Source organism: Ammodytes marinus (genome assembly GCF_949987685.1).
Source record: "Ammodytes marinus genome assembly, chromosome: 13".
Lineage (NCBI taxonomy): Eukaryota > Metazoa > Chordata > Actinopteri > Uranoscopiformes > Ammodytidae > Ammodytes > Ammodytes marinus.
In genome coordinates this window covers 27156075-27183978 of record NC_137217.1, presented here as the reverse complement: position 1 = coordinate 27183978, position 27904 = coordinate 27156075, and the positions used below count along the sequence as shown (strand labels likewise).

The 27904-nt window shown below is 42.1% G+C and overlaps 1 protein-coding gene across 3 annotated transcripts in view; it reads right to left on the bottom strand.

Annotated features, from left to right (window-relative positions):
• Nucleotides 1–9789: 9789 nt before the first annotated feature.
• satb1b (SATB homeobox 1b) overlaps nucleotides 9790–27904 on the bottom strand; it is a 62747-nt gene continuing 44632 nt past the window's right edge. For all 3 annotated transcript variants that reach the window (XM_080039782.1, XM_080039781.1, XM_080039783.1), the window contains exons 12-13: nucleotides 14375–14584; nucleotides 9790–12562 (exon numbers count right to left, since the gene is read on the bottom strand). In XM_080039782.1, coding sequence (XP_079895908.1) covers nucleotides 11918–12562; nucleotides 14375–14584 — 855 coding nt within the window. In that variant the 3' untranslated portion in view covers nucleotides 9790–11917. The remainder of the gene's footprint in view (nucleotides 12563–14374; nucleotides 14585–27904) is intronic.

Genomic DNA, 27904 nt, shown 5'->3' with positions numbered 1-27904 from the left:
GCCTTTATGAAGGGGCAGGATGCTGTGCTTCAGTCTTTATTAATAGAGTAGACCCAACCCACGATGTCACAACTGCAGGTCTTCAGTCAGTAGGTGATTCAAATAGACCAAACAAAAGATCAGTAAAATTGACTATAATCTGTAATGTAATATGTATCTAGTCATCATTAACGTGGACTAGAAACAATCCTTTGTGAATGCTTTTCCATTCCGTAAAAAAAAAAAAAACTCTTAAACCTGCAGTGTGTAGAATTTTGGGATTTTTTTCATTGCAGACTTGGTAGAAATTAATTATAATATCCTCAAGTACGTTTAATTTAGTGTATAATAGCTGAGTATTTTTTTTTTTCACTTAGAAAGGGTCTCATATATCTCCATATGTCTCCATACCTTGGAACAAGGCCTGGAGAAATCACATGTTAGAAGCGTCACAGTTGGAATGTCATCAGGTTCATTCTATCATTCCAAGCTCACATTAATAACATCACCAGGTCTGCCTATTACCATCTACGCAACATCAACCGCCTCCGCCCATCCCTCACACCCCATTGCACAGCCATCCTTGTTCACACCCTGGTCACTTCCCGCATCAACTACTGTAACTCCCTCCTCTTTGGTCTCCCCCTCAAGTCCATCCGTAGGCTTCAACTGGTCCAGAACTCTGCTGCTCGCATCATCACCAGAACCCCCTCCATTAATCACATCACTCCTGTCCTTCAGCAGCTTCACTGGCTCCCGGTCAAAACCCGCATCGATTTCAAGATTCTGCTCCTCACCTTCAAAGCCCTCCACAACCTCGCCCCTCCATACATCTGTGAACTCCTGCACACCAACACACCCACCCGCACTCTCCGGTCCTCCTCTTCCAATCAACTAACTGTACCACCCGCCTGCCTGGTCACCATGGGGTCCAGGGCATTCAGCCGAACTGCCCCCTACCTCTGGAACACCCTCCCATCTGACATCCGTAACTCTGACACTCTCTCCACTTTTAAGTCCCGTCTAAAAACACATCTTTTTAAACTGACATATTCAATCTAGTTAATTGTCTCCCACCCATTTCACCCCACTTGTGTAAATTGTTTCAATGTATCTTGTTCTTGTGTTTTTTATGATTGTTGATTTTGTTTTTTAAACACTGCCCTGTAAGGTGACCTTGAGTGCTATGAAAGGCGCCCTCAAATAAAATGAATTATTATTATTATTGTTTAGAATTTAGAATTGTACTTGTCCTTGAAGTCCACTGTAGCTTCTGCTATTATTCAAAAGGGGTGGGGTTACACAGGGAGCGTTGCATTCTAGAACTTTCTAGAACTTTCTTGATGATGTCATATTACACACTGCACCTTTAAACTAATAAGGTCTAACCTAGGCCTTTGTCTATAGATAAAGACTCAGGTCATAGCTGACTCCTAAAATATAAGTCAAAAATATCAATCAAAATAATCTACCGGCCTGTTCCAATATTTCCTTCTGCTGTTATATCAGCTCAGCTTGTTTCAATCATTTTCCAGAAATTAAGGTCACAGGTCGTGGCATTAAACTCATACTCACGGCCCATTTTATTTTTCTGAAACACATTTTTAATTTGAACGAATGAGTGAACCCATTGTACATGAACCGTTACTTTGCTCCCGTGCAACAATCTCCCTTTTCAACTCTCGGCTGGAGCTCTGGTGCCTTGATGCCCAGACATTGGAGAGGGAAACAGAAGGCAGTATATGCCCTTATATGACCTGAACTACTGTGACCATGGCTGGACATTAATCATTACCATGGTTATTAAAATCCCTAGTGTAATTTAAGTAATCAGAAGTACCCATACTGAGACTTGACACTCACTCTTCAGATTTTTCTCCTGAAGTGTTGCAATACTGTCACTGGCCACAAAGGGCTCTGCTGTAAATGTAACTCAGTGGCACACTGGAGCTGACATACTAAATTGAAACCATTACTTCAGTTACGGTTACATTTGTTTTTTTTAGAGTTGGAATAAACCAAAAATACTGTTATCCAGCTATCATTTTTATGTCCCCATTAAGTCTCCATGGTCCACAATGCTGTATTTTACAGTATCACATACTCATACCTTTCTATATTTTCTTGATACAACCTTTTATTAAGGCTTTCATAAGACAAATATTCAAACCAAAGACAGTTTTTTGGACGTAGACGTAGATCACATGACAATAGTTTAAATGTCTCAAGGGTTGTAGAACTTTCTTGATGATGTCATATTACACACTGCATCTTTAAGGTGGGTAACCCCAACCCTTTCGAATAATAACAGAAGCTACAGTGGCCTTCAAGGACAAGAACAATTAAACATTTTAAACAATGCACCTGATGACATTCCAACTATGACACTTTCAAGATGGCGGCACTTAGCCTGGCTCCGCCCGCTCGCCTACTTCCGGCCAAATTTCATTTTCCTTCAGTATTCAGTCTGGGTGTACAGCGCATTTCCCAGATTCTCCGGAGAATCTACAATCGTCCAATCAGCGAACAGAGCGAGTGGCTCCAGTTTCAGTTGAATGCTGCGTTCCTTTATGCTCGGAAGAAGGAGATTTCCGACTTGGTAGTTCTGAGTTCCGACCTGTCGGTGTTCCAGTGCATCTGCTCGCGAAAGTATGGATGCCTAAAACCTTTCTCGTCCAAATAACTAAACGTTAGGCTCTAACAAGTTACTGTTGCCAGGTACCGGTAGATTCATAGACTACAATATGTAGTGAAGTCGGAAATTTCCGAGTTCCCTGTACAACTGGAACGCACCATCAAAAGCCGGCTCATGACACACGTGATGACCAAACGTGATGCGATTGGTTGGCTAATCCAGAGTGGCACTGGGCAGATCTAATAGTTTTAAACTTCGACAGACACCCGCCTCCAAGTGAGTGAACGTTTGCCAATTACAGCACTTCCAGACCTTCTGTACAAATGAAATGAAGTACGATGGTCTGGTTGGACCAGGTTAGGCGGCACTAGGCCTTGGTCCAAAATATGCAGAAATATGGACATATATGAGACCCATTCTAAGGGAAAAAAATAATAATAAAAAAAATAAATTCAGCTATATGCACTAAATTAAATGTACTTATAGATATTATAATTACTTTCTACAAAATCTGCTAGGAAATAAAACCCAAAATGCTACACTCCAGGTTTAACCATTAATTAACTATAAACTATTTCTCCTCACCATCTAATTGGCATCACATTTGTCAAGACACAGTTAAAGAGACTGCTTAATTAATTAAACATGCAATAGCAACTTCGCCAAAGTGTTTGAGAATACAGATGTAACGCTGGATTTTTTTCCCCCTACACATACACATATACCAAAACCAACACCTCCACCCCACCCTCCAAACAAATAAAAAATAAATTCCAGCACCAGATTTGATAAGATTTGTTCTCTTTATCACTTTAATTAGCACCTCCCTCCTGTCCCCTTTGCAAATGAGGGGTAAGGTGTGGGGGTTCGGGATTTGATGACTTAAAAATGCACACGGCTAACGAGTTATTCATACCCTGCACAGCTGTTAAGGCAATTTAACTGCTTCTTCTTGATGCTTATACTTGTCAAGGAGGTAAAGGTGGCAAGAGGGCCTCTCACACAACGGCTCCATTATCCCGGTAAAGAAGCTCGCTGATTCAAAAATGGCCACCAATTTTTCATCATTCACCTGTGACAAGAAAAATATTTACAACTATTCATACCTCCAGATTGAATCTTTTGGAAGTCATGGCCATTTTTATGCAACTCTGTCCTAGCTGGCTGTGAAGATGTAGGTGTTACGTAGGCAGGCAAGGTGTAAAAAAAGAATAATACATCCCACACCTGAGTGCTTTAAAGCTGTTTGTGTTGAGAGCTATGAGCACATTTCTATGCACGCTGTATACTTGCGCGCTCCACCATTGCCCATCTGTCGCCGTGCAATTATGATCAGAGGAAAAAGAAAAGTGCCTGAAATGAAATATACCGCACCTCAGCTCCCCCATGCAGATTTGCCGTACCAGGACGTGTCAACTTCTCCCGGATCAGCAAGCCCCCCATGATTGGAAGATCACAACTCAACAATCTTCAAACACTGACACAGATGCGAGCACGCTTTAGCTTAAATCCACCGAATTAAGTTCAATAAGGTTCAAATATGGCTAAGGTTTCTACATGGTTTAAGGACATTTAGCTATAACAAAGACAAAGAATTTAGCTGGATTCTTCCCCTGCTTGTTTGGGGAATTTTATTGGGAAGGCCTCAGTCTGTAAACCCTCCAAAGACAGGTTTGTATAAAACAGCAAATTACTTAAAGGTGCAGTGTGTAATATGACATCATCAAGAAAGTTCTAGAAAGTTCTAGAATGCAACACTCCCTGGGCAACCCTTAGCCTGGCTCCGCCCGCCCGCCTACTTCCGGCCAAATTTAATTTTCCCTTCAGTAGTCAGTCTGGGTGTACAGTGCATTTCCCAGCTTTCGCCGGAGAATCTACAGTCGTCCAATCAGCGAACAGAGCGAGTGGCTGAGAACGATGACGTCGAAGTCGCGCTCCAGTTTCAGTTGAATGCTGCGTTCCTTTATACTCGGAAGAAGGAGATTTCCGACATATATGAGTCCCTTTCTAAGGGAAAAACAAATAATTAAAAAAAAATGTTCAGCTATTATGCACTACATTAAATGTACTTATGGATATTATAATTACTTTCTACAAAATCTGCTAGGAAATAAAACCCAAAATTCGACACACTGCGGTTTTAAAGGTGGAGTCAGCAATTCTGGAGAGTGTTCGTTGTCAAAATCACTTTTTTGTCAAAATCAGTGAATATCTCCTCACAATCCGCTACCTGTCCGTACCGTGTGTACACTGAAAAAAAATGTAAACAAAGGGCCCCCACCGTAGCTTGCAACACACCCGTTTAGTAGAATCAATAGGTATTTACTGATTATGCTGAGGTGCTTTTCAACTCAGAGTGGTTTTATAAACAGCCTCAGACTGAATACATTATACACAACTCAGGGCCGATAAGTGGCGAGGCCTGAACCATCTGTGATGCAACTTTCCCTGTCGAGTCTGTTTTGGTCAATGCATAAGTGGACCCATTGTGACAAGTGGCGTCTGTCGAGTGGTGTTGTTCATCGATGAGTTATTGCTTTAAAATGAAAGCGGTAAGACAGGTTTGGAAAAGGAAAATGGGTTCAATTAGTACTTCAAATAACAAGAGGCCACTTCAGCTAAATTCCTAGAAAATGAACAACAGGCCGCCGCAGACTCAATAAATAGGGATGAGTTGGGTTTGCTCTCTCTCTCTCTCTCCCTCTCACAGCAGGCTGCACAGCCAGGGGTGTATAATTCCACACCATGAGACGAAAGGGGGCTACAAAACCAACATGTATTAATACTTTAGTTTAGCTCATTCTGGAATATTGCATCATTCAAATATAAATTAAGAAAAAGACTAATATTGATTAGGGGATTCTGTTTATTTGGCTTAAAACACAAACCAAAAGAATGGTTTGTAGGCTTTTTTGGCAAAAGCTTTGAAGATAACGGAATTCTTTGAAAGCTCAGTAGATCCATCTGTCCGTTTCACAACATTATGCTCGAGACACTGGAATTGTTAACAGAGGTGGAAGGTCTGGAGCCATGGTGGAGTTTGTTGTGTCTGCCTCCCAACTTCTGACAAAAGCTGTTATGTCTGAGGAGGAATAATAAGGTTCAGCCATAGGTGTAGGCACCCAAAACATAAATAAAAGGCCTGGAATGTAATGCGTAATATCTGACATCACTCAGGGCAACACACTGCAGCTGAATAGGGTAAGATTTCTTACGTATAGATATCATCATGAACATTTTTTTTATTTTTTATTAAAACTATCATATTATGTATCACAACTTTTTTCAGACATGTTTGAATAAATATTGATATCTGGCAAAAAATGATTACATTTTCATCTCTTTAAAAAACTAAAATCTATTTGTTGGATGAATCTCAAAATTGACCGGTGCTTGAAGAAAATAATGTTTTTGCCTTTAAAACCAGCACTAGGCCCCAGACTTTTTAGCTCTCAGGTGATATCTGCAAGTCAAGGCCCATAGTCAAGTTTTAGAAAATCACCACGCATATTCATGAGAGAGAGAGAGAGAGAGAGAGAGAGAGAGAGAGAGAGAGAGAGAGAGAGAGAGAGAGAGAGAGAGATTGCTGAATTCATGCGATCAGAGGGACGGTTTCAATCCCTCCTGAGTTGGTTCATGTTTAATCTCGTCTCCTCAAAACCAGAAGGCAAAGAGCACGAGGAAAAGCAACTCACTGATTAATGTTATTAATTTCCACACCTCTAACCTTCTGTTTCCGCTTCTGCACGTTCGGAGGTTGGAAAACCATGTTTTTATGAATTTTGTTTTATCTTTTATCAAGTGGCTAGGCAGAGGAGAGAGAGAGAGAGAGCGAGAGAGAGAGAGAGACAGACAGACAGACATACAGACAGAGAGAGAGAGAGAGAGAGAGAAGTTTCCTATTTATGTTGGGGGCGATTCCGTGGAGATTGCTATCATTAGAATAACTTTATTAGGCTTTCTGCTGCATTTCCTGTCTGATTTACTGCGTTGTCCCAAGGGCTTATGGGTAGGCACTGAGGACTTCCCCCTGCACGAGCGCCAGACCTGCCGACGTTGTACTGCAGCAACCTGAGTGGAACGTCCCTATTAATCTGGAGCTAAACCTAGCAGAAACACAGCCAAAGTGATGCCCAATAAATCTCATCCAGGCCTCTAAATGCAGCGTGTGTGTGTGTATGTGTGTGTGTGCACTCATTGGTGTGTCAATGTTAGTGTTGACGGAGATATGACAACCATTTGAGGTCCTGTATATAGGTTAAGTATGGCTGTAACCTATGACCCTCCATGTTTAGGAGTTGTAAACTCTTCCTCACACTTGGGGACAAAATGTTTGACCTGATATTTTTCTCTTGACTACTATTTCACCCTAAAGCGCTACCAGATATACAATTATACATCCCCAGGATTCTCAAACATTTCTTAAGTAATTGTTGAGACAAGTATAATATATGAAGGATTATTATAAACAGAAAACTTTGAGGGACTGAGCCAAGTCCTTTTCCTGGTTAACCCAAAAGTGAGACACTTGACAGTCCTGCAGGGCTGCGAGTTTCAGATCACCTTTTTCCCAGTTGTTAAGTGATGTACAGAAACACACACACACACACACATATGATGCACTCGCTTGAAATCTGCATTCAAAAAGCCCAAACCCTCCCATTCCACCAGTATTCCTCCAACTCGCCTGTGAAGTGTTAATGTGCAATGTTGATTGACATCTCCATGAGCACTCTGGGGCTTTGTGTTCAATGGAGCATGTATATGTTATTTAAATGTGTTCGTCCGGCAGATGTGCATCCTAGCAATACAAAAATGCACATTAGCAGAACAACTTACACCAATTAAATCGATGCAAGGTTGACTCGAGTATTCCATCATTACAGGTTTGCTTTACTGTTTGCCTAAGAATTGTGTCGTCCTAAAGTACTGTACCATTGAGGTACTCGCAATTCAATATTTCAATTTCAAGCTACTTTATACTTTCACTGACTGAAATAATAAGGGACAAATTGTTTCTACATCTATCTATTTGACACTTCTAGTGATATTATATATGTAATGATTTATTTGGGCACATAAGAGAGAACCTCTCACCAACCCAGAGGGTGAGACAATGAGCAGCACAGAGCACTGGGGTCTCAGGGCATATATGACCTCTTCACACCTGAGCTCAATTAGTCAATCAGTGCCACACACACCTGATTGTAGTGAGTGAATCAGTCACCATTCAAATATTTCGTGCCCTCACACTTATTACTCGAAAAACAAACGTACCTTGCATTTACAAAATATAATGTTATGGATTAAGCTACCCAAAGTATAAGAAATTATTAAAAATTGTGCTCCACGGTGAAACGCTACATAAAAATGCTTCTTACAAATGAAAGCATCAGTATTAATAATGAAATGTTTGATTAAGTTAATGTTACTTTTTTTGAAACGTAATACAATTCACGTTTTCCTTAAGTGACATTCGAATGCAGTAATTTACCAATAATGTATTTTCATATTGCAGTTCCTAGGTACAGCCTTCAACACTTATTTTTCTACAAGGAGGCAAAGCTCTCACGGTTTTCAAACTTCCAAACCATAATTTTTACTTAATTAACCCCGTCTAAGGGATAGCATGACTCTAAATCTAATATGATATAAAATGCCGATCCTCTGATAATATTTGCTTACACTGTGATGCTTCCTCTGACAACTTAACATTTTAAAAATACATGTGTGTGAATCACAGTGGGTTAAAAAATGAAGCTTTATTTTGCAGTTTGACCTCAGTTACTGCTCCAAACCCTCAGCAGGCCGTGTGCGTCAACTGGACCCTTAATGTGGAAACAGTTTTATTTGCTTTAACATTGAGAATTTCTCCAAATATCACAAGAAGATACTGTATCTGCTCTGACTTTATTTTTTCTCTCGCCCTAAATAAGTGGCGTACCACAGCATGATGTGGCATCATCTATAAATGCTTTCTGGGAAACTTGTCTTAGTGCAACCGGGTAATTTTTAAAATAAGCAACAGCATGAGAAGCCTGGGGTAACAGAGTGGGTGATTCATCAGTCTCCATTCTTGTCGTAATTATGATTTCTATTTTGACATCTGTGGGGAAAGTTTCTGAAGTGCGTTTGATGCCGTGGAGAGCCTGTGAATAGCCTACTGGAGACAGAGTATAAAAAAACTGTTTTTGTGTTTGCCAGTCTTCATAAAAATCACCCATGATACCCACCCTCAGCGAAACCAAACAGGAGCTTTTTGGTTTAGGAAACAGTAGTTTTGAATCTTTTCCACTTTTGATCCAATAGAATGAAGTTACGTCTTCGGTAAACTCTTATATATTTGTGCATGGACAGTTCTTTTATCTATTTCCTAACACTCTTTTGGAGATATTCACTAATTCCTTTTCCCCCAGAAATCATTTCACAAAATGTATTGTGGCCACTTCCGAGATTGACAATCACTGCAATAGAAAAGTATAAGCCATCTGTGGGAAAACCTTTTTTTAGGCAGAGGCAAATATGGCTGATCCTTATGAAAACAGTGATAATGAGGAGTGTTGTTTGTTGGTGCCTTTACCTCTGTTTATCAGCGAGTTAGTCACTTGTTATCCCAAAATCAGGAAATAATTAAAATTAAAGCTATAGTACGTAACTTTTTTTTACAGCCATTGCCAAACAAGTTGACACAAAGGTGATTGAGCCTATCAGCTCCACAAAACTCTCTCTGTATTTCTCAGTATGGTGGCGTTTACAAACTGGTGTCGCCCCCTGATACTAAGGCAGGCGCTCCAGAAGAGCCCACAAAATATTTCAGTTGTTGACTCTACAGCTAAGAATAAACCTGGACGTACAGCAGAAGGTATACAATCCATGAGCGATAACCCAAGGCTTACCTCATGTAGATGCGGCAAGTGTTGTTGAAATTACTCAGAATTCCTCATAGAGCCGAAAAAAGTTACGCACTATAGCTTTAATGGTTCCTCAATGGGTGTAGGCTTGCTTATCCACCTTCCCCCTAAGACTGTCTATGTCTCACACTTTTGCATGATTTGTTTTCATGTGATTTTCTTCTCCCCCTGAACACAGACAATATTACACTCTGGCTTTTTTTATTCATGAAAAAAAATGAGCAGAACATCAAAGGGGAACGCCAGCCAAGACTGTGTCTGGCACATATCTCAAAAGGTGTTAACAGGTAGACGGGTAATTTCCTAAAGGTGCAGACACCTGGCCTCACCTGGGGTTCACGGCCAGGTCAGGACACCTGTGTTGTGTTTTTTTTATAACTCCCTGCAGAGTGCCTTGCTATTACAGGTGGTTCACACCTAACATTTATTTATTTCAGATGTATTTCACAGGTGCATCAGATACACTCAGTAGCAGAAGAGCCCAGGGTACAGTCGGTTTTTCGAGAGGGAAGAGGCACGACAGAAACGTTGATTTTCAATTTTTAGTACGGTGGGCTCTTGCACAAAAAAGTTCAAAAAAGATTTACAATAATAAACAATCAATGATTCAATAAGATGTGATATTTACAGTTATTACAAATAAGGTGTTCAGTGACCGTAGCTGAATGAGCCAGCGACAGGAGATAACTGGAGATATCTCTATAGCAGTAGATTTTAATAAAACAATTCACATTGTTTCGTTTAAAGAGGAGGCCAATCCCACTCTGGTGTCAAAAAGAGCCTGGTCAAGTTAATGCCAAGAAAAAAATCTGTGGTACAATACAAACAGTTTAATTGTGTAATTAACAATCAATAACCACTTCTAGTTAGAACATTTTTCTGCAGAAAGGAAACGAGAAACTTATAAAACAGTCAGTCGTAACAAAATAACTGGTGTTCTCATTGAAATAAACTCATAAAAAAAAAGGAAACACTTTTTTATACAGAATATTTGTACAGGAAATAGCTTTTTGAATTGGATTTGTTAACCAAAGGAAGACACATCGCAGACATCGATTTTTCACACAGATTGCATATGTTTTTTTCTTTCTAAGGTGTACTATAGGTTAGTCATTTTACCTAGGCTTATTTGCATGATAGTAAAAATTGCATACGACATTAATTGTGAAGCTTGTAGCATGAGTTGGTTGACGTACAGCACTTTTTTTTTATAGGCAACCTTTAAAGCACATTTCTCCATTTAAAACGTTTAAGACACTTTTTGTTTTTACTGCCCATCGAAATTACATTTATAAATAGAAAGAAAAAAAAGATTGGTGGAATAAAATTAAGAAAAAAAGCTCTACGTAAAGTAAACTTTAAAAAAAAAGTAATTACATCATAAAAACACTGCATGAACTGCAAATAAATAATGTCGGACAACATAAACATGGTGTAATTCACATTTCTAACTGTGTGGCAATTTCAGAAAAAGTTACAGTGACAAAGGTTTTGCAAAATAATCTAACGTCGGCAGTGCCGTATAGTACAAGGCATTTGTTGGCATAGTTTCTTTAAGACTGTATTTTTTTATTTATTTTCTTTACAGTTACAATATAATGTCTATATATATATTTATATTTCCTCCCTAACAAATAATATGTGAAGATTTGAGCTATTCTCGGAGATTCACCTGGGCTTGGTGATCGCATAATCACATTATGCGCTTTTTAAAAAGAGTAACTAATCTGCCAGCAGGCTCCAGACTCGATACCTCATAATTAAGGCCTTGTCAACCACTTGGTCCTTGATTTCAATTTGCTATTTTATTTTTTAAATTTTTGTATCCAAAAAAAATTCCAGTTAAAACATCACATACGTAAACACCTATCAAAGTCCTATCAAACTCCAGGGGGGGGGGACTTCTTTTTTTTCTTCTTCTTTTTAAATATAATCAGTAGCTCAAAAGAGATAAAGTAAGTCAGTGTAAAACAACAGACATAAGAGTGCAGTCAGCAAATACTCCACGCCAACATACTTAGAATCATTTTTTTGTGCAGATTATTTCAACGATGCATCGTCAGTCTTTTACAGTGAATAATACAAGTTTTACAAAATCCAAAAAAAGTAGTACTTGAGAGTCTGAAATGGGCCTTTTTCCAGTGTGTGAAGGCTCACTTCACATATAGCCTGTCAGTGTGCAACAGATGTATATATATATATATTCATATTTATATATAAACACTCCTCATATAGTCCAGGCGCTCCACTGATTAAAAACACTACTTTTCTTTATTTGCGTTTGTGGTCGGTTCTGTATCGGAGCGTAACGTTTAACGTTTTCGTACAGTCTTCAGTCTGTGTGTGTGTCAGGAGAACTCTGAGTACATATTCAGATTGGGGAGAGAGAGCCCTACTCCTTGGCCTCTTGCTCTGCCTCTGCCTGAGCCTCTGCGCTGCGGGCCAGCTGCTCTTCTAACTTGATGGAGAAGATTGTGTTGTTGGTCTGCGTGCTCTCGTCCAGGTCCTTCATCAGCTCTCCGCTCTCCCTGAAGTCCGTCAGCTCCTCCTCATAGGCTGGACTACTGCTGCTGGTGTTGGTGTTGTTGTTGTTCATGGTTACGGCGGCCATATTGTTGTTGTTATTGTTGCTAGGCTCCTTGAGTGCCTTGGAGGGGTGATTGACATAGAAGCGCTGGTTTTGGAAGAACTTAATGATGGTGAGCTTGGGCAGGTCCAGCTGGGCAGACAGTGTGTGTATGGCCTCCTCGTCCGGGTAAAGGCCCACGTCTTGTATGAAGCTCTGCAGAATGCCCAGGGCTTCCATGGAGATCTTCCCGCCGCACGTACGTGACTTGATGCTCCCAATCCGGCTGTTTTCGTCTTCCGTTTCGGCGGGCGATGCGGTGGACGGTTGCCGCGGCGGTAACCGAGGCCCCGTGTTGGGCAGCTGTTGTTGCAAAGGCTGCTGGGACAATAAGGGTTGGGAGGGGTGATGCAGGGACAGGGCGGGCTGGTGGTGGTGGTGGTGGTGGTGGTGCGACATAGGTGGTTGAGCCTGTAAAGGGAAGAGAGGAAAGGAGAGACAGGGGTGTTATCAGTGAAACACTAATCGGTGGTCTTAATAAAGGCCTTTCATTAAAATCAATTGAGTTCTAAGAAGGGGGAGGGGGGGAATGGGCCCCGCTGTGTATAGAGCAAGCACTTGGTGTGGAAGAAGGAATTTTCCATGTAATATCTCACTGAATGTAATCTGTTCTGCTGATATGATTTTTTTTTTCCTTTTTTGGTAAGGGGGAGATTGTGCCTCTCATTGTGTGTGTGTGTGTGTGTGTGAAGGGGGGTTACAGGCAACAGCAACACACTTGTTCAGACACACACACACACTCAAAATACACAATCAGCCCTGCACCCAGTGGGAAACTGGCCTCTCTATTATAGCCTCTGCTGCTTATCAGGCTCTATTGCTGGGCTGTGATAAACAAGCTCCCTGTGCACAATTCACATCGCGATGGTCTGGACTGATTCTGCCGCAGTGTGAGAATGCTATCGATGGCTCTCACTCAGCCGTCAGTGTAAACACATGACACATTGCTTGTAAAATGTCTCATTGTGTGGTCGCAGAGGGAGTGAGTGAGTGGGCAACTCCTGCTCCCTATTGACCCCCTCAACATGGCTGCTCTTTTATCTTTCATTTCTGAGTCAGACACTGTAGAATAGCTGTTTCGTAATGTTCGTAAAGTTATTTCAAAAACAGCACTTTGCAGGGACTGGTTTTGCATAAATTCACCCAAAGATGCGATTTTACTGTACTAATATTTTGAGTTATGATATTTCTAGTTGAGCAACTGTGAGCTAATGTGGCTAATGCATCATGTTAGTGAAATACCGGCATAGAATATTGAAGTATTAAATCAGAAATAATCCTATTTTTATCAATCTACACCCATTTGTGTTTGCACGCGAAGTATGCAAAAAAAAAAAAAAAAAAAAAAAATCGTCATTCCAAATCTGCTGCTGAAATTGATTTGTAAAAGAAAATCCTATTACTTTATTTCTATCCAGTAAAAGGCAGCCTTTGTGAAACACTGGCCCAGTCTCCGTGTAACCAAATAACTAATCAGCCACTCAGCTGTGTGGCTCAGACTTTTAATAGAAGTATTATTGTACTTCATTAAGATATTTCGACCGTTAACCGAGCATGTGTGGTACTTTCCATTCATCTGCCAGATGTCTCTTATAAAGCCGCTCTGTTAAATAAGTTCAGCCTAATGATATCTTTGAAAAAGGCTTTTTTTCGCTGAAAACTAGGAGCTTTTAAAGGGTTGCTGTGTTCCTAATTTACAAGCGTTTTATAAAATCACTGAGGTGCTGTTTATTACAAATTCCTGGAAAATTAGTTAAGATTAAATAAACGCACGGGGGTGAGATTTTCATCAGAACTTTAGAAAAAAGTTGTAGAAATAGACTCAAACACAGTAAACAGAATTATATCAGTTTGTTTTTGTGTCTTACAAAAAGTAGGGGTGCAGTTTATCCATCCATTTCTCAACTGATTGATTAAGTGTGTAAAATGATTATATTTAATAGACATATATTTAATATTTAATAGTAAATTGTATGGCTCATATTTAGATTTGTTGTAAGCATTACCATTTTTGTAATGTTTTTGTGATTTAGTATAAACTGCCAATCTGCTGATGCCCTGTTTGATACTGAGAATAGAATTATCACACACACACACACACACACACACACACACACACACACACACACACACACACACACACACACACACACACACACACACACACACACACACACACACACACACACACACACACACACACACACACACCCTGGTTCTCACCTGTATGTGCTCATTGTTGATGTGCATGAGGTGTGTGGGCCTGTCGTTGTGGTGCTGCTGCTGCCCTGCGCTGCTCTCCTGCTCGTAGATAGCGTCTCTCTCAACCTGAGACAGACTGAGGAACCGACGGATCATGGACAGGTTCTCCCACAGAGTACGGTTCTCTGGAGACGGGTCCTCCTTCCAACGCAGCAGCTCACACAGCCAGCCCTGGAGCACAGAGCACAGGGGAGGAACAGGTCAGTAAAGCATGGGGATATGCAGGATTTTTTTTTTTTTTTTTAACATTTTTAGACTGATGAGGTTTCCAACTAATGTGTAGGCCCAAGTGAATGGAAAGTGGTTCACGTAGTTAACCAGTGTTCCAGTGCTTTTTATTAAGAGGAAAAATAGATTATTAAATATGGTTCCTTTGGTTAAAAAAAATAATATGAGTAACAGAAACACTTGCATGCACAACTGTTCCCAGGAAAGTATTAAATTACTAAGAGGGAAAAGATCCAGTTTTTTTTTTAATTACTGTATGTAAGTAATTAAGAAAGAATGAAGAAAATGTTCAGCACAAACATTCCTCAGTACTAACATAAATCCAAATAAATGTTTTTTTTAAAAAAACACACACCCAAGCAAACACACACACACACACATACACACACACACACACACACACACACACACACACACACACACACACACACACACACACACACACACACACACACACACACACACACACACACACACACACACACACACACACACACACACACATTCACACCATTGTTTCACTGTGTGGCTGCACCTGCATTTAGCATGTTTTTTGTTGCTACAGCTGAAGATGAAGATGTGAATTAGTCAAGGTCAAGCAACACAGCAGGAAGGAACAATTTAATGTGGTGAGAAGAAACACACACACACACCCACACACACACACACTCACACACACACTGCATACTATTGAGTACTAGCGCCCTTGGGAGGAAGCGAGTGACTCCCATGTTTGAAACACTCCAGCAGAGGGCCATGAAAGACAGAGCTGAGGAACAGTGTACTGGGGACAATTCCAATCACAAACGCTTTATTTGATCAGTACAATGAACACACAATGAGGCTGACCTTGGTGAGGGAAATACTCAATACTAGACTGACACATTGCTGAACGTGCAGGACAAAAAGGAAGCCTGGACTCACTTGTAATTCAGTACAACTACATTAACAGACATCCTTTCAGAGGCACAGTTGATGATATTATCCTACAGAAAAATTCCCAGGAAGTGTAATTTAAGTCTAGAAAAATGAGCAGCTGATGATTTTTTTTGTGTGTGTAAAAAGCATTTTCTAGTGTAAATACATATAATAACGGTGGAACACTTTTAATTTCACTGAATGTCATTTTGAATCAATTCAACATTGATTTACATGTATTTTTAAATGCTTTTTCCACACACAAATATGTATTAAAATGAGAAAATGAAACTCTTTGAAAAAAGAGTAATAGACTGATTAAGAAAAAGGGTGGATTATTACTTATTAGTGGTTTATGTGTACTTGTGAGTACACTGTCTTATTAGAGTCAGTACTTGGATTTGGTTGATTGCCCAGAGAGGAGTGCTATCTGTGGGGTTGAGTGACGTGGTCTCCCGGGCTCATACGTGATGACCTAAACCTCAGCAGGCCTTAGTGTGTGTGTGTGTGTGTGTGTGTGTGTTTGCGTGCGTGTGTGTGTGTGTTTGCGTGCGTGTGTGTGAGAAGGGAAATAACACACACTGTGGTGCTGTGTGGGTGAGCGGAGAGGGACTGGAGTGAATCTCCAAGAGAGCTGTAAAGGGACAGTGAGTGGGTGAAGAAAGAGGGACGGCCTGGGAGTGAGACCAGTGAGGGGGAAACGCAGCGTCAAAGAGAAGGCAGTGATGTGTGTGTGTGTGTGTGTGTGTTACAGAGGGCTACTCGCTCTGCCGGGTAGCCCTGTCCCTGGCAGTGTGACAGAGTGGCACTGTAATCTCCCGGCCAGTGCGCGGCAGCACCTTTCATTTTCCACAGGATTACACCGCGCTGCTGGTCCTCACACACACACACACACACACACACACACACACACACACACACACACACACACACACACACACACACACACACACACACACACACACACACACACACACACACACACACACACACACACACACACACACACACACACACACACACACACACACACACACACACACACACACACACAGGGCAGAGCCACACCGCCACACTGCATGCGAGAGATAACTCAGCAGTTTGGTTGTCCCCTGTTCCAACTCCTCCCATAAGCCACATCAAAACCCAGGAGGGGTTTTTGGAGGAAGCCGAAAGGGGGAGAGAGAAAGAGAGAGAGAGAGAGAGAGAGAGAGAGAGAGAGAGAGAGAGAGAGAGAGAGAGAGAGGTTAGAGAAAGGGGGCCATAAAGCCTGCGTGCCCACCTTGTTCCTTTGCCACGTTTATTGTTGCGTTTTTAATTTGCATGCGGAGGGATTTGGACGGCGCTCCAGTTGGGGCTGTGTCTGTGGTTTCAGCTGATTCGGTAGTGAGGCAGAGAACAGAACACACACACGCACGCATGCACCGAAACAAAAACAGTCACACACACAGACCACCACCACACACAGCATCTTGTCAAAGCCAGAGACACAGTACCCCGGCCCAAAACCATGGAGTAATCCAACTCAAACACTCCCCAAACCAGCAGGATTAAAACCCAAAGTAGCAGAGCCAATCAAACAAAGGCGCAACGTGAACTCCATTTCAATGCGAGGAAGTCCATTTGATGAAATACAGTACAGCGAGTTTATTAGTTCACAAGTGTGACTGTTGGGTTGTGTGTGTGTGTGTTTTTCTTCTTCTTCTTTTTTTACTTCCAAGCCTGCATTTCAAACGTCTGTGAGCCGACGGGTAGCTTTATACAGGCCCAGCTGAAGGGAGGAACACAAAAAAATACTAACATTTTGTAAACGTTTTTTCTGTTTCCTTATTGATGTATGTCAAACGGCAGTTAGCGTTGCTCCCGGCCAGCACTGCGGACAGTCAGCGTTTTCCATCCATGGCAGTTTCAAGAGCTTTGTTTGTGTTTGTCTAATTGCATTGCTTCCACAGGCCCAGGCAGAGGCAGTGGGTATAAAGAGGAGAGAGAGAGAGAGAGAGAGAGAGAGAGAGAGAGAGAGAGAGAGAGGTGGTGAGAAACAGAAAGAGAGAGAGAGCGAAGTTGGCGTTTTGACTCCTGTGTTTTAGTAAACTTAATAATGATATAGATAGACATAGTAAATGCATATTTCTTCTAACATGTAAAGTAGAATGGGCTTGATTTAATGTAAGACTGACGTTTGTGTTGATATTTTTGCTCAGAATGACTGGATCAAAAGGATTTTTTATGTCCAACAGTCCCCGTCCCAACATTACCATACTGTTGCAAATCTGTTCTCCCTCTTTATTGTTTAATGTAATTTGTGGAGCCTCTCCACCGCAGCTGACAAGCACCCAGCGCTCTTGATTGGATCATGGAACTTGCTGCCCCTGCCGCTACAAAGTGCTCCAACACGGTCCAGAAAACAAAAAATCTAGGGCTCTTCAATGCAGTGTACTCTCAGTGTTTTTGTTGAAGATCATTAAGGGCCCTCTATAAATAAATAGAACAGGTAGTTCAGAGCAGGCTTAGTGCGTCAGCCCCACAACACAGGATAAAGTATTCACTCACTGTTGTGTTGTCACAATAACTCGCACTCAGTTCAAGACAATTTATTTAGTTTTTCATGACACCGTTCACCCACGTCAACATGCCTTTTTAGAAGTTAAGATCGGGAATCTTCACTATTAATGAGTTTTTATGAAGAACATATGTAACAGATTTGTCAAGATAATATTATTTGATAAGGAAAATGATTGTGATGGGAATTTTTCACTTCTTTTTTTACATTTTATAGACTATATAATTAATGGGTTAATAAAAAAAAACAGACAGATCAATCGATATTTGAAATAACTGAGGCCTTAATTAAGACCAATTTGGGACACAAATATTTAGCTAATGTTAAGATTCTTCTCTCCTTGAAAACACTCTTTAAGTAGCTGAAGTAGACTACGTAGATAGATCTGGATGAGACTAACCATTGGTGTACGTATCTATGTAACCTGGTAGAAATATTCTACAATTCCTAATAAGTCTGCAGGTACAGTATATTTCATATTATGATAGTAATACATTGTCTTTTCTAGTGTCAGTTGATACAGTGTTGCTTATCTGTCAGATCACATGCCTATTTTTTATGCAAAAAATCCCATTTACACAGTTATTCCAGAAGTCGTACACTGAAGTAATCCATTGTATTTCCCCAAACTAGATTACCTTAGAAACCACAAAGTAGTGAACTACAAAACGAGTTTATTTTGATGCTAAACACATCTCTCAGTTGAACGCACAGATGCTGCAAACAGGTTCATCCAAGCAATAAGTACTGACAGGCGTAGGATTATCTTGCTATGTTGGCACACACCTGCGACAATATTGCACAATAATCCGCTGCCTCTAGGTCATCTCCGCTTAATTATTAATTAGTTTCATACAACAACGGGACTGGCAAATCAAAGAAGCACCACCACCAGCCCCCTTTTCCCTTGTTCTACAGCTGACACAGATCTGACCAGGGGGCTTCGTCATGTCCTGGGGTCACAAGGTGTCAAATTAAAAGGGTAATAAACTCTTCAGCGCGGGCTATTGTGTGTGTGTGTGTAGTCCTGGTATAAATAGCAACCGGGTTGTTCAGATAAAAATATTTTCCCTCGCAACACAATAGTTGAATTCATGCGCAAGATTCACCCAGCTATGCAATGCGGTGCACCATGTGTATGTGTGTGTGTGTGTGTGAGCGCTGCAGTCACAAGCTGCCAATAAGAGCATAGGCCCGCTCTGTCAGAGAGAACAGCATGGTATTCACCGGCCCAAAACCCACCCACCCATTCACCCATTCGCCCACCAAACGACCACTGCAAACAACCCCCCCACCCCAACATGGAAGCTTTTAGAGAAGCATAAATGAACTGGCTATTTGCTGGGTAATAGGGTTAAAATGGTTGACAGACAGAGAGACAGACAAACAGACAGAGAGGTCTGTCACACGGCCCCGGCTAACACCTTCCCTATAATCTCATTTGCTTGTTATCAGTCCCATCAGGCCGACCTCGGCCACAGAAATAAATAAATAAAATAAGCCAACAGATGTCCATCAATTTGCCATTTGGTTTTCTTTTTTCTCTCCCCCTTTATTCCAGGGATTACTGCCCTGACCAGAAAATAATGCCTCAGAAACAGACTATGATAGTAAATCGACTACCATTTAGAGTTGGACTATTTGGACTCAAAAAATGGCTAAGATGACACATCAAAATACAAAAACGATTGTGGCCATTGTTGTGGCTTGCCGCCGGTTGGAGGACAGGACTGTTTCAGAGGCGGCCAGACAAACCTCTTTCTGTGTCTGAACAAGCCAGAGAGAGAGAGAGAGAGAGAGAGAGAGAGAGAGAGAGAGAGAGAGAGAGAGAGAGAGAGAGAGAGAGAGAGAGAGAGAGAAAGAGAGAAAAAGAGAGAGAGAGCTAAAAGTAGGGGGAAGACAATGCATTATTGTCTTTTTCCTCCTCCTTGAACCTGGCACAGGCCCAGCACTGGCAGACAACACTATGCAGAAAAATGCAACCGATAACATGTTCTTCTCCCCTAGCCTTGGCAAAACCAACACCGTCGGCTGCACGTGCACGTTTCAACCCAAACGCAAAGTAACGTGTGTGCTGTACATTTTTTTTTTTTAAATAACATTGCGCCATGGTGGACGCCCATCTGCTGACGACAGTGGAGTTTCTGAAACCTTCCGGATGCTCGGGCATATGCGAACCTCCCGCAACAATAAGCAATAATTGACTGCACAATTCAGAGCCAGATTATTTATTTTTTTGGGTGGGGGGTGGGGTGGGGTGGGGGGGTTATAAGTATTTATATGCAAATAGACCATATACACTGTACAAGTGACGGTACAAATAATCTTAGACCTACTGTGAGAAAGAGCAGGCAATGGAAATGGGGTCATGGCCTTATTTGAACTGCAATGGGAAGGAAAGCAGTGATGTGCCAAAAAATATAGTAAAAAAAAATCAATGCACCCTACTAACCACAACACCATCAACGACCTATATATTTCTCTATAAGTCCTTCATTTATTCAATTGATTCTTTAATATCTCTACGGCCAGTGGACGTTGTTAGCCCTACATGCTGTGAAGCAATTACTTTATACGCTGTATGGTAAATAAATAACATGAGCACTGGAGTGAACTAATAACAACTTACAGAGAGGATTTTGGTGCCATTTGTCTCAACAAATAATTGGTCCGGTTTGCAACTCTATTTAGTCATTTTAATGGAGGTACGAGTGTTGGTCCAAATGTATCCACCAGTGCTTAAAGTGTAGGAATGAATTAATCTTTCAACATATGATCTAACCAGTTGATCATGGTAGCAACACTGCAATACTAGATGAAATAACAATGGCTGTGTTTTGTATTTGTTACATACCCAGAGTAATCATGTTTATACTCTCTCACTGACTATGTGATATGGAGAGGATCACCGCAAGGTCAAGGTTTAGCTTTGCACTTTAAATGATCTTAACAATCAAATTTGACTCGCTACAGGAAAGGAGAAGATTACAGAACTGTGCATTCATTGTATGCCGATAGTAATCGTGTTTGCATTTTTTAAATTCACTTATTGAGGGGAATTTGGCTTTGCTAGCTCACAAAATACTCATCTATCTGGCGTTACTGAAAAGATTACTGCAGACCTTTTTAAACATGCTCCCTGTTTTTATAGTAAGGGTCGCTACGTAGTCTCTGTGTCATGGAGTATAGGTACGTTTTTGAGGAGGACAGTGCCAATGCTATGGAGAATAAAGACCCATCTACTCAATCCCTTCAATTATGGGCATTTAAACTGAAGCAACAATCTCCCCTACAACGACTTGGTGACAGTATAGATTTGACATGGTTTTAGAATTGGTTAAAAAAAAAGTTGTTTATACCGTACCTGAGGCTGGTCACCATATGGTGATCAAAGAGTTGAATTTATTGTTACAAGCTACATTTTTATTTACCTCTGCATCAACCTGACCATCTGATTCCAATTGACATGTGGGTCCTGAGCATTCTTAAGAGGGGCATTTAAAAAAAATTACATCTTTTTGAAATACAGATAGGCCTTAAAGATGTATGGATTTGTAATTGGATTTTGTACCAAACATGAGTTCGCTTCTCTTTTTAGGAAAGCTTTCAAGGATTAAAAAAACTGAGTCATGTAAATCGTTTGAAACTTGCCTTCAAATACATATTTCTTTTTTGTTATTAAATCACATTGATGAGACTGTGATGTCTTGTCAGAGTGGATGCCTTCCAGATTGTGCTTGCCAGATTGTGTGTGTCACTATCTTTCCTTTGTGAGGATGTCAGTGGCTGAGCTTTAGGAGAACTTGCCAGTCTGAATCACCCATTGCCAAACAATTCATCTCTATTGGGGCAGAGCGACACGGAGAGAATCTTAGCCAAACAGTCAACGTTTCTTTCTGAAGAGGGGTCGCGACCTCTCCAGATACAATAAGCGAGTTGACAACAATGACAGACTGACAGCTAACACCACACACATTGTGGTGGTGGCCAGGCATGACTATGCAGGAAATAGCCCCTCTCTCTGTGTCAGCACTCGCTCCCACAAAAACAATACCAACCCAGTTCTGTGTTGGCCGTTTACGTCATGGCTGCAGAACTAATAAAAAGTGTGCAGGGGATTTTTTTTTTTTCGAGCAACCAAATAGAGGCAGATGGAGCATAAAGAATGGCTACGGGCAAATGACCAGTCCATGTAGAATGGAGCGCATTAAACATCTGTGTGGTTACAGTGGGGGTATTTTTTTTTATTCTCTTCTCTTCACTGCACTTGTTTTGTTCTTTTTTCAGCAAGTTATTCTCAAACACAAATGCATGTAACAGTTACAATGACATAATAACTTGGGAGTTCCCCGGTACTCTACTTGGGTTCTCAGTAAGATAAGTGCTAAAGAACAGTAGCAAAAGACACAAGAGAACATATCCAATTTGAAAATCTACAATATCGACTGCAAGGGTATATTGTATGTTCCCCTAAAACTGACTAAGTTCTATTGATATTGATATGGATATTTTGATATCAGGCGATGTCACATTTAAGTGAAAGTGTGTTGTCTTTGTCCAGTAAAGCACTTCAGATCCTTTATGTGTACAAAATGGCTGAAAATCGAGTCACTGACGATGCTACAGTGCATGTGCCTCTTTCCATCAAATAGTATTACTATTGTGGAAATTGCACCTTAATCTAGTTTCAGCTGGTGGTGGGCTGATATTTGGGCTACCAGAGCTGTCTGCACACAGCACACTGAATGTTCAAACACCGCTCTCCCATCACACATCTACCTCTTGTTTATAATCGTCTCTGTTTAATAGTGCCGAGGCAGATGGGAGGACGGATGCACAGAAGACAACAAACAAACAACACACGAGATGAACAGGAGATAAACAACGACGGCAGCAACATTGCAAACGCTCCAAAACACCTACATGGAGTCAGATTCCATCAATTACAAAGAGCTTGATTGAGAGTTAATTCCGAGCTGGGGTTTAATTGCTAATATCAAAGCATAATCAAGCTGATAAATCATGACTGATCTTATTAAATTATAGGGAGTGAAATAAAGCGGAGAACCTGCAAATTGTCCATGTCAGCCAAATAAGTTTTAGTAATAGGGCTACAAGTTTGCTTTAGATACTAAATTAAAGTGAACACATTTTCATCCTCGAAAAAGTGTGCAGAAGTAGAACTCTTCATTTGGCTGTTGTTGATCCAGTGCTATGTATGGCTGCGCTTATTCTTCGACCTATAAATTCGTCTTGAACTTAATATAGAATATTTACACAAGTGGCAACAAAGTAAACAACATATCAAAACGTCTATCTATAAGTAGCTAAAAAGGCAACTTAAATGCACTCCTTCAGGCTCCATTTATATGAGTGTACAGTACAGATAGTGACTAAAGAATCTGGTGTAGACAGAGCGACGAGGATGTGTCCCTCACAGAGGAAGAGATAAGGACGGAGAGAGAGAGAGAGAGAGAGAGAGAGAGAGAGAGAGACAGAGAGAGAGAAGAGAGAGAGAGAGAGGGAGATAGAGAGAGAGAGAGCAAATAATGCTCGCAAAACCAAGTGCACACAAGCACCAGCATGAGCACTTGGATAGGTCCTAATATCTCCCCATGCAATTCCCCCTCACTCAGTCACACACACACACACACACACTCCTGTACACACACACACACAGGCTTCATCTGCCGTAGCTGGTAGCTGTAGTTAAATTGAAATATTTCCCGGCGTGTGTCAGAAGCATGCAGAATGATAATTATGACAGATCTGATTAGGCGGGCCGAGTCGGGCGGCTCCGGGCTGCAGGTGCGACCTTGTGCATTCCTGAGTGTGTAAATAAAATTAATTACAAGCGTAGGGGGCGCGCCGCGCGTGACATGGGCACGCGCAGGGGGGGACTCCCACGGGGGGCACCCTAATGGAATATTTTCCCCGAGTCTAATAATACAGTTGGTATTGACTTGAGGTAATTAGGGGGATCATTAAAGCGCTTTTCCCGGCGTATTTGCCTGCCTGATCAGATTAGCGAGAATGGGCCTCAGAACAAGCCCTGTGTGGTCTGTCAGGAGGAGTGGAGACAGTGGGAGAGAGAGTTAGCTACTGAGCATTTGGAGCAAAGGAAGAGCTAGCAATACAATATGCCTGTGACTGGGCCAATGGTACCATTGGTTAACAAGCTAACAAAGGGGTACTAGTAAGGTTATTCATGTAGCTTGTAGGATAAACACTGGTTAGGCCTTAGGAAGTAGTAATCTAATTGATAGAAGGCTAGTGAATTATTAGAGATGTACAAATTGAGAAAACTAGAAAACTGGCACACACTTGCTTCATAGTAGAACACATTTGTCACATGATAACGCATTAGAGAGTGATGACGATAAGACTATTTGGAGTCCCGACAGTCAGGTTAGGTTCATAGTTTAGTATAGTTTAGAGGAGGAGGAGGGAGCGGGCTGTGCAATGGGAGACAGATGGGGTTGAGAGGTGGCATGTAAGGCGTAAGTGAGAGAGATGGCAGGAGACACACAAAGTGCTCTGGGCATGCTCAGTGCGAGCCCCAGCCTCCTGCTAAGAGGAGGAGGGTCCGACAGATAGCGGAGAGAGAGAGAGAGAGAGAGAGAGAGAGAGAGAGAGAGAGAGAGAGAGGTAGAGAGAGAGAGAGAGGAAACCAGGCTGGTGGGAATTCCACTGTCCATTAAACAATAAGAGAAAGGCTCATTTCAGAGGGAGGGGAAAGCCTTACCATTTGCAAGATAATTCATTCGCTAAATTAATTATTCAGACAGCTGGGTTCTCCAGTTCAAGAAATTGTGTCTTTAATAATAGAGCGGGATCTGGCCTCGCTTGTTTCCCATGGCAACCTAATAAACCAAGCAGGCACGGGAGATAAATAAATAAATCAATTAATAAACAGTCACGGCCCTTTCGGATCCCCAGGGGCTGTGGTATGCTCGCGCTTCCCTAATTTGAGGGGAGATAGAGTTTTGGCGAGAAGTGTGAGCCCACAAAAACAACTTTTAGACGTCTTGATGGCTAGGATGGAAAGTACAACTTATGAAAAATGGAGCAAAACTTAGTCCTAAATAGTGCCCGGTATTAAAAAGTATTTGCTAATGTCTTCTCTGATTTCATTTAACTATCTAGGATGCCATTTACTGCCATTTGCACACGGCTCGTCATGCAGAACACGACTTCTAACACGCTGACCCCAAGTGGCTTCTCACTGACAGACAAACCTCTGAACGGTCACAATCCAGAAACAGACACCCAAAAGGTCAGCCATCTGCCCTTCCTGTTAAGCAGCCATTAGATGGAGCAGATTGATAGAAGTGGTGTGTGTGTGTGTGTGTGTGTGTGTGTGTGTGTGTGTGTGTGTGTGTGTGTGTGTGTGTGTGACTGTGTGTCATGTGTGTGTGGGTCTGGTCGAGTGGGTCATGTGCCAAATATCTGAAATTAAAAATTCAAAAAAACCTTCAAAGCAAGCCCCCCCCCCCCTTCCCCAAACATGTAAACCCGCCGAGCAGATTCCACCCCCAGACAGGAAATTAGTCATTTTCCAAACACGAAGGAAGTAGTTACAGTTATTCACTCACCCGCCCTTCCTATACTCATATCAGTGTCCCAAACCTCACCCACCTCCACACACACACACACACACACACACACACACAGACACACACACACACACACACACACACACACACACACACACACACACACACGTGTCCCAAACCTCACCCACCTCCCCACACACACACACACACACACACACACACACACCTCCCAGACCAACAAGACAGGGCCCTCATCCCCCCTCCAGCCTTCACTCCAGGGACTGCCGTGGCGTGCCAGGCGGGCACAGGGTGACAGATGGCACACACACACACACCAACCCTACACCCCCCCCTCCCTTCACTGCACTACTCCCCCCTCCCTCTGCGGCGCAGCGGTGGACCAGATCAGTGCCATTCTGTCTCATTAGAGCCTGGCTAATTAGCGTAGCCTCTTCCAGGGGAGAGTGAGCAAGAGAGAGAGAGATAGAGATAGAATGGGGAGAGAGAGAGTGCGGTGTCGGTGCGTTCTGTACTCTTCTGGTCATTGAGGAGTCGGAGGGCTTTGAGCCCCCGTGGTGCGCGCGGCTCCCCGGGTGCTTGTTTTATGACAGCGGGGACTCTGATTCTATCCGTTAGCGCAATTCTCTCTCAGGAAGTGTCAGGGATGTTTGGACATAAGTGTGGTGTCAAAGGGAATGCCCTCCCGTCGCTCAGCTAAACATGAGCCGCCCTCTTTGACGGGCTAGCCAACACAGCAAGCCTCCCCCTGTTAACGTGGATGAAAACAAAAGCGCAGTAGCTTTTCTTGATAGCGCACTGACTAGCCCCTACTGAGCTGGTTAATAATGTCGGAATCAACTCCAGGCTATCCAGATGATAGCTTGCAACCTCTGCAGGCTAAGAAAATGAAATGGGCGGTCTTGGCGACTGTTGCTATATACTCCTGGCAGTGTCGCCATCGCTGGATTTGAACCAGTAGCATCTCCTGAAGCTAAACGGAGATTCTTGGAGCGGTTTTGATCGGTTGGAATCATTGACAATCAATCTTTGTATCAAAGAGGAAACATAAAATCTGTCCTAATAAATCACAATTGCTGCAGGGATTACTTAAAAAAATATACATATGCTCAGACTTGAAGTGAATGGCGGCCATTAATCTGATGAATTAATATGGCTCGGGGTTTTAGATTCACTGCTACTCTGAATGTGTGGCAGGGAAAGAGTGATTGAAATGCAACATTGAATATGTGAGAGGAGGAGGGGAGGGGTTGGGGGGGCAGTTAAGGGATGGCAGAGGCCTGCTGTGGTTACGAGCCCTAAGAGAGGACAGGATGGCTGCGTTCCAGGAACCCCCCTCACACACACTCGCACACACTAACACACACACACACACACACACACACACACACACACATTCAGATGGGCCCGTGCAGAAAAAACCCTGTATTGGATGCACAGAGAAGCATACGCACATTTATATATATATATATATATACAGTTTAATACACACACACACACACGCACACACACACACACACACACACACACACACACACAGCCTAGTGAAGGATGCACCAATCTGTAAAACTCCTGTTTAGCGCTTTTCCACCCAGAGGACCACTACTGCCTATGACCTCCTTCAACTCCACATCTCTCAATTCAAATCTCCATTGCTCCACATCTTCCCTTCTCATATGTATATACCTAAATACCCTAAGAAACACATAGCCACACATGTACAGGGCCGATACCAACTGGTCGCCTGATCCCTTGCTTGCGTAAGCATTGCTGGGAAATCCTGAGCTGAGCTGAAGAGGCCGAGGTTGAACCAACCGCACACAGCGAGCTGATAGGACCGTGCCAACCTCAGCGATGAGGCCTCTCTCACCCACACACCCCTCCCCCCAAGATTATTTCCCTGGACCCCATATGGGCATGCTGCCAGTCCAGCAGCCCATCCTCCATCCTCCATCACAGACCACATCCACACACTGCTACATCCCCCCCCAAACCCTCGCATGGCACTCTACTCTACAACAAGGCTCCGATAGTTGTTATTTCCTTCCTGCAAGCAAGCAAACCTCTCTAGACTCAAGCTGTCGTTTTTGCAACAAATCTATTAAATATACATTGGACTGATTCACACTATAGAAAAGCTCATGAAGAATTAACACAGGCGTACACGACACCTAGTATACTAGTGCAAATGTCCTTCCCACCAAAACAATT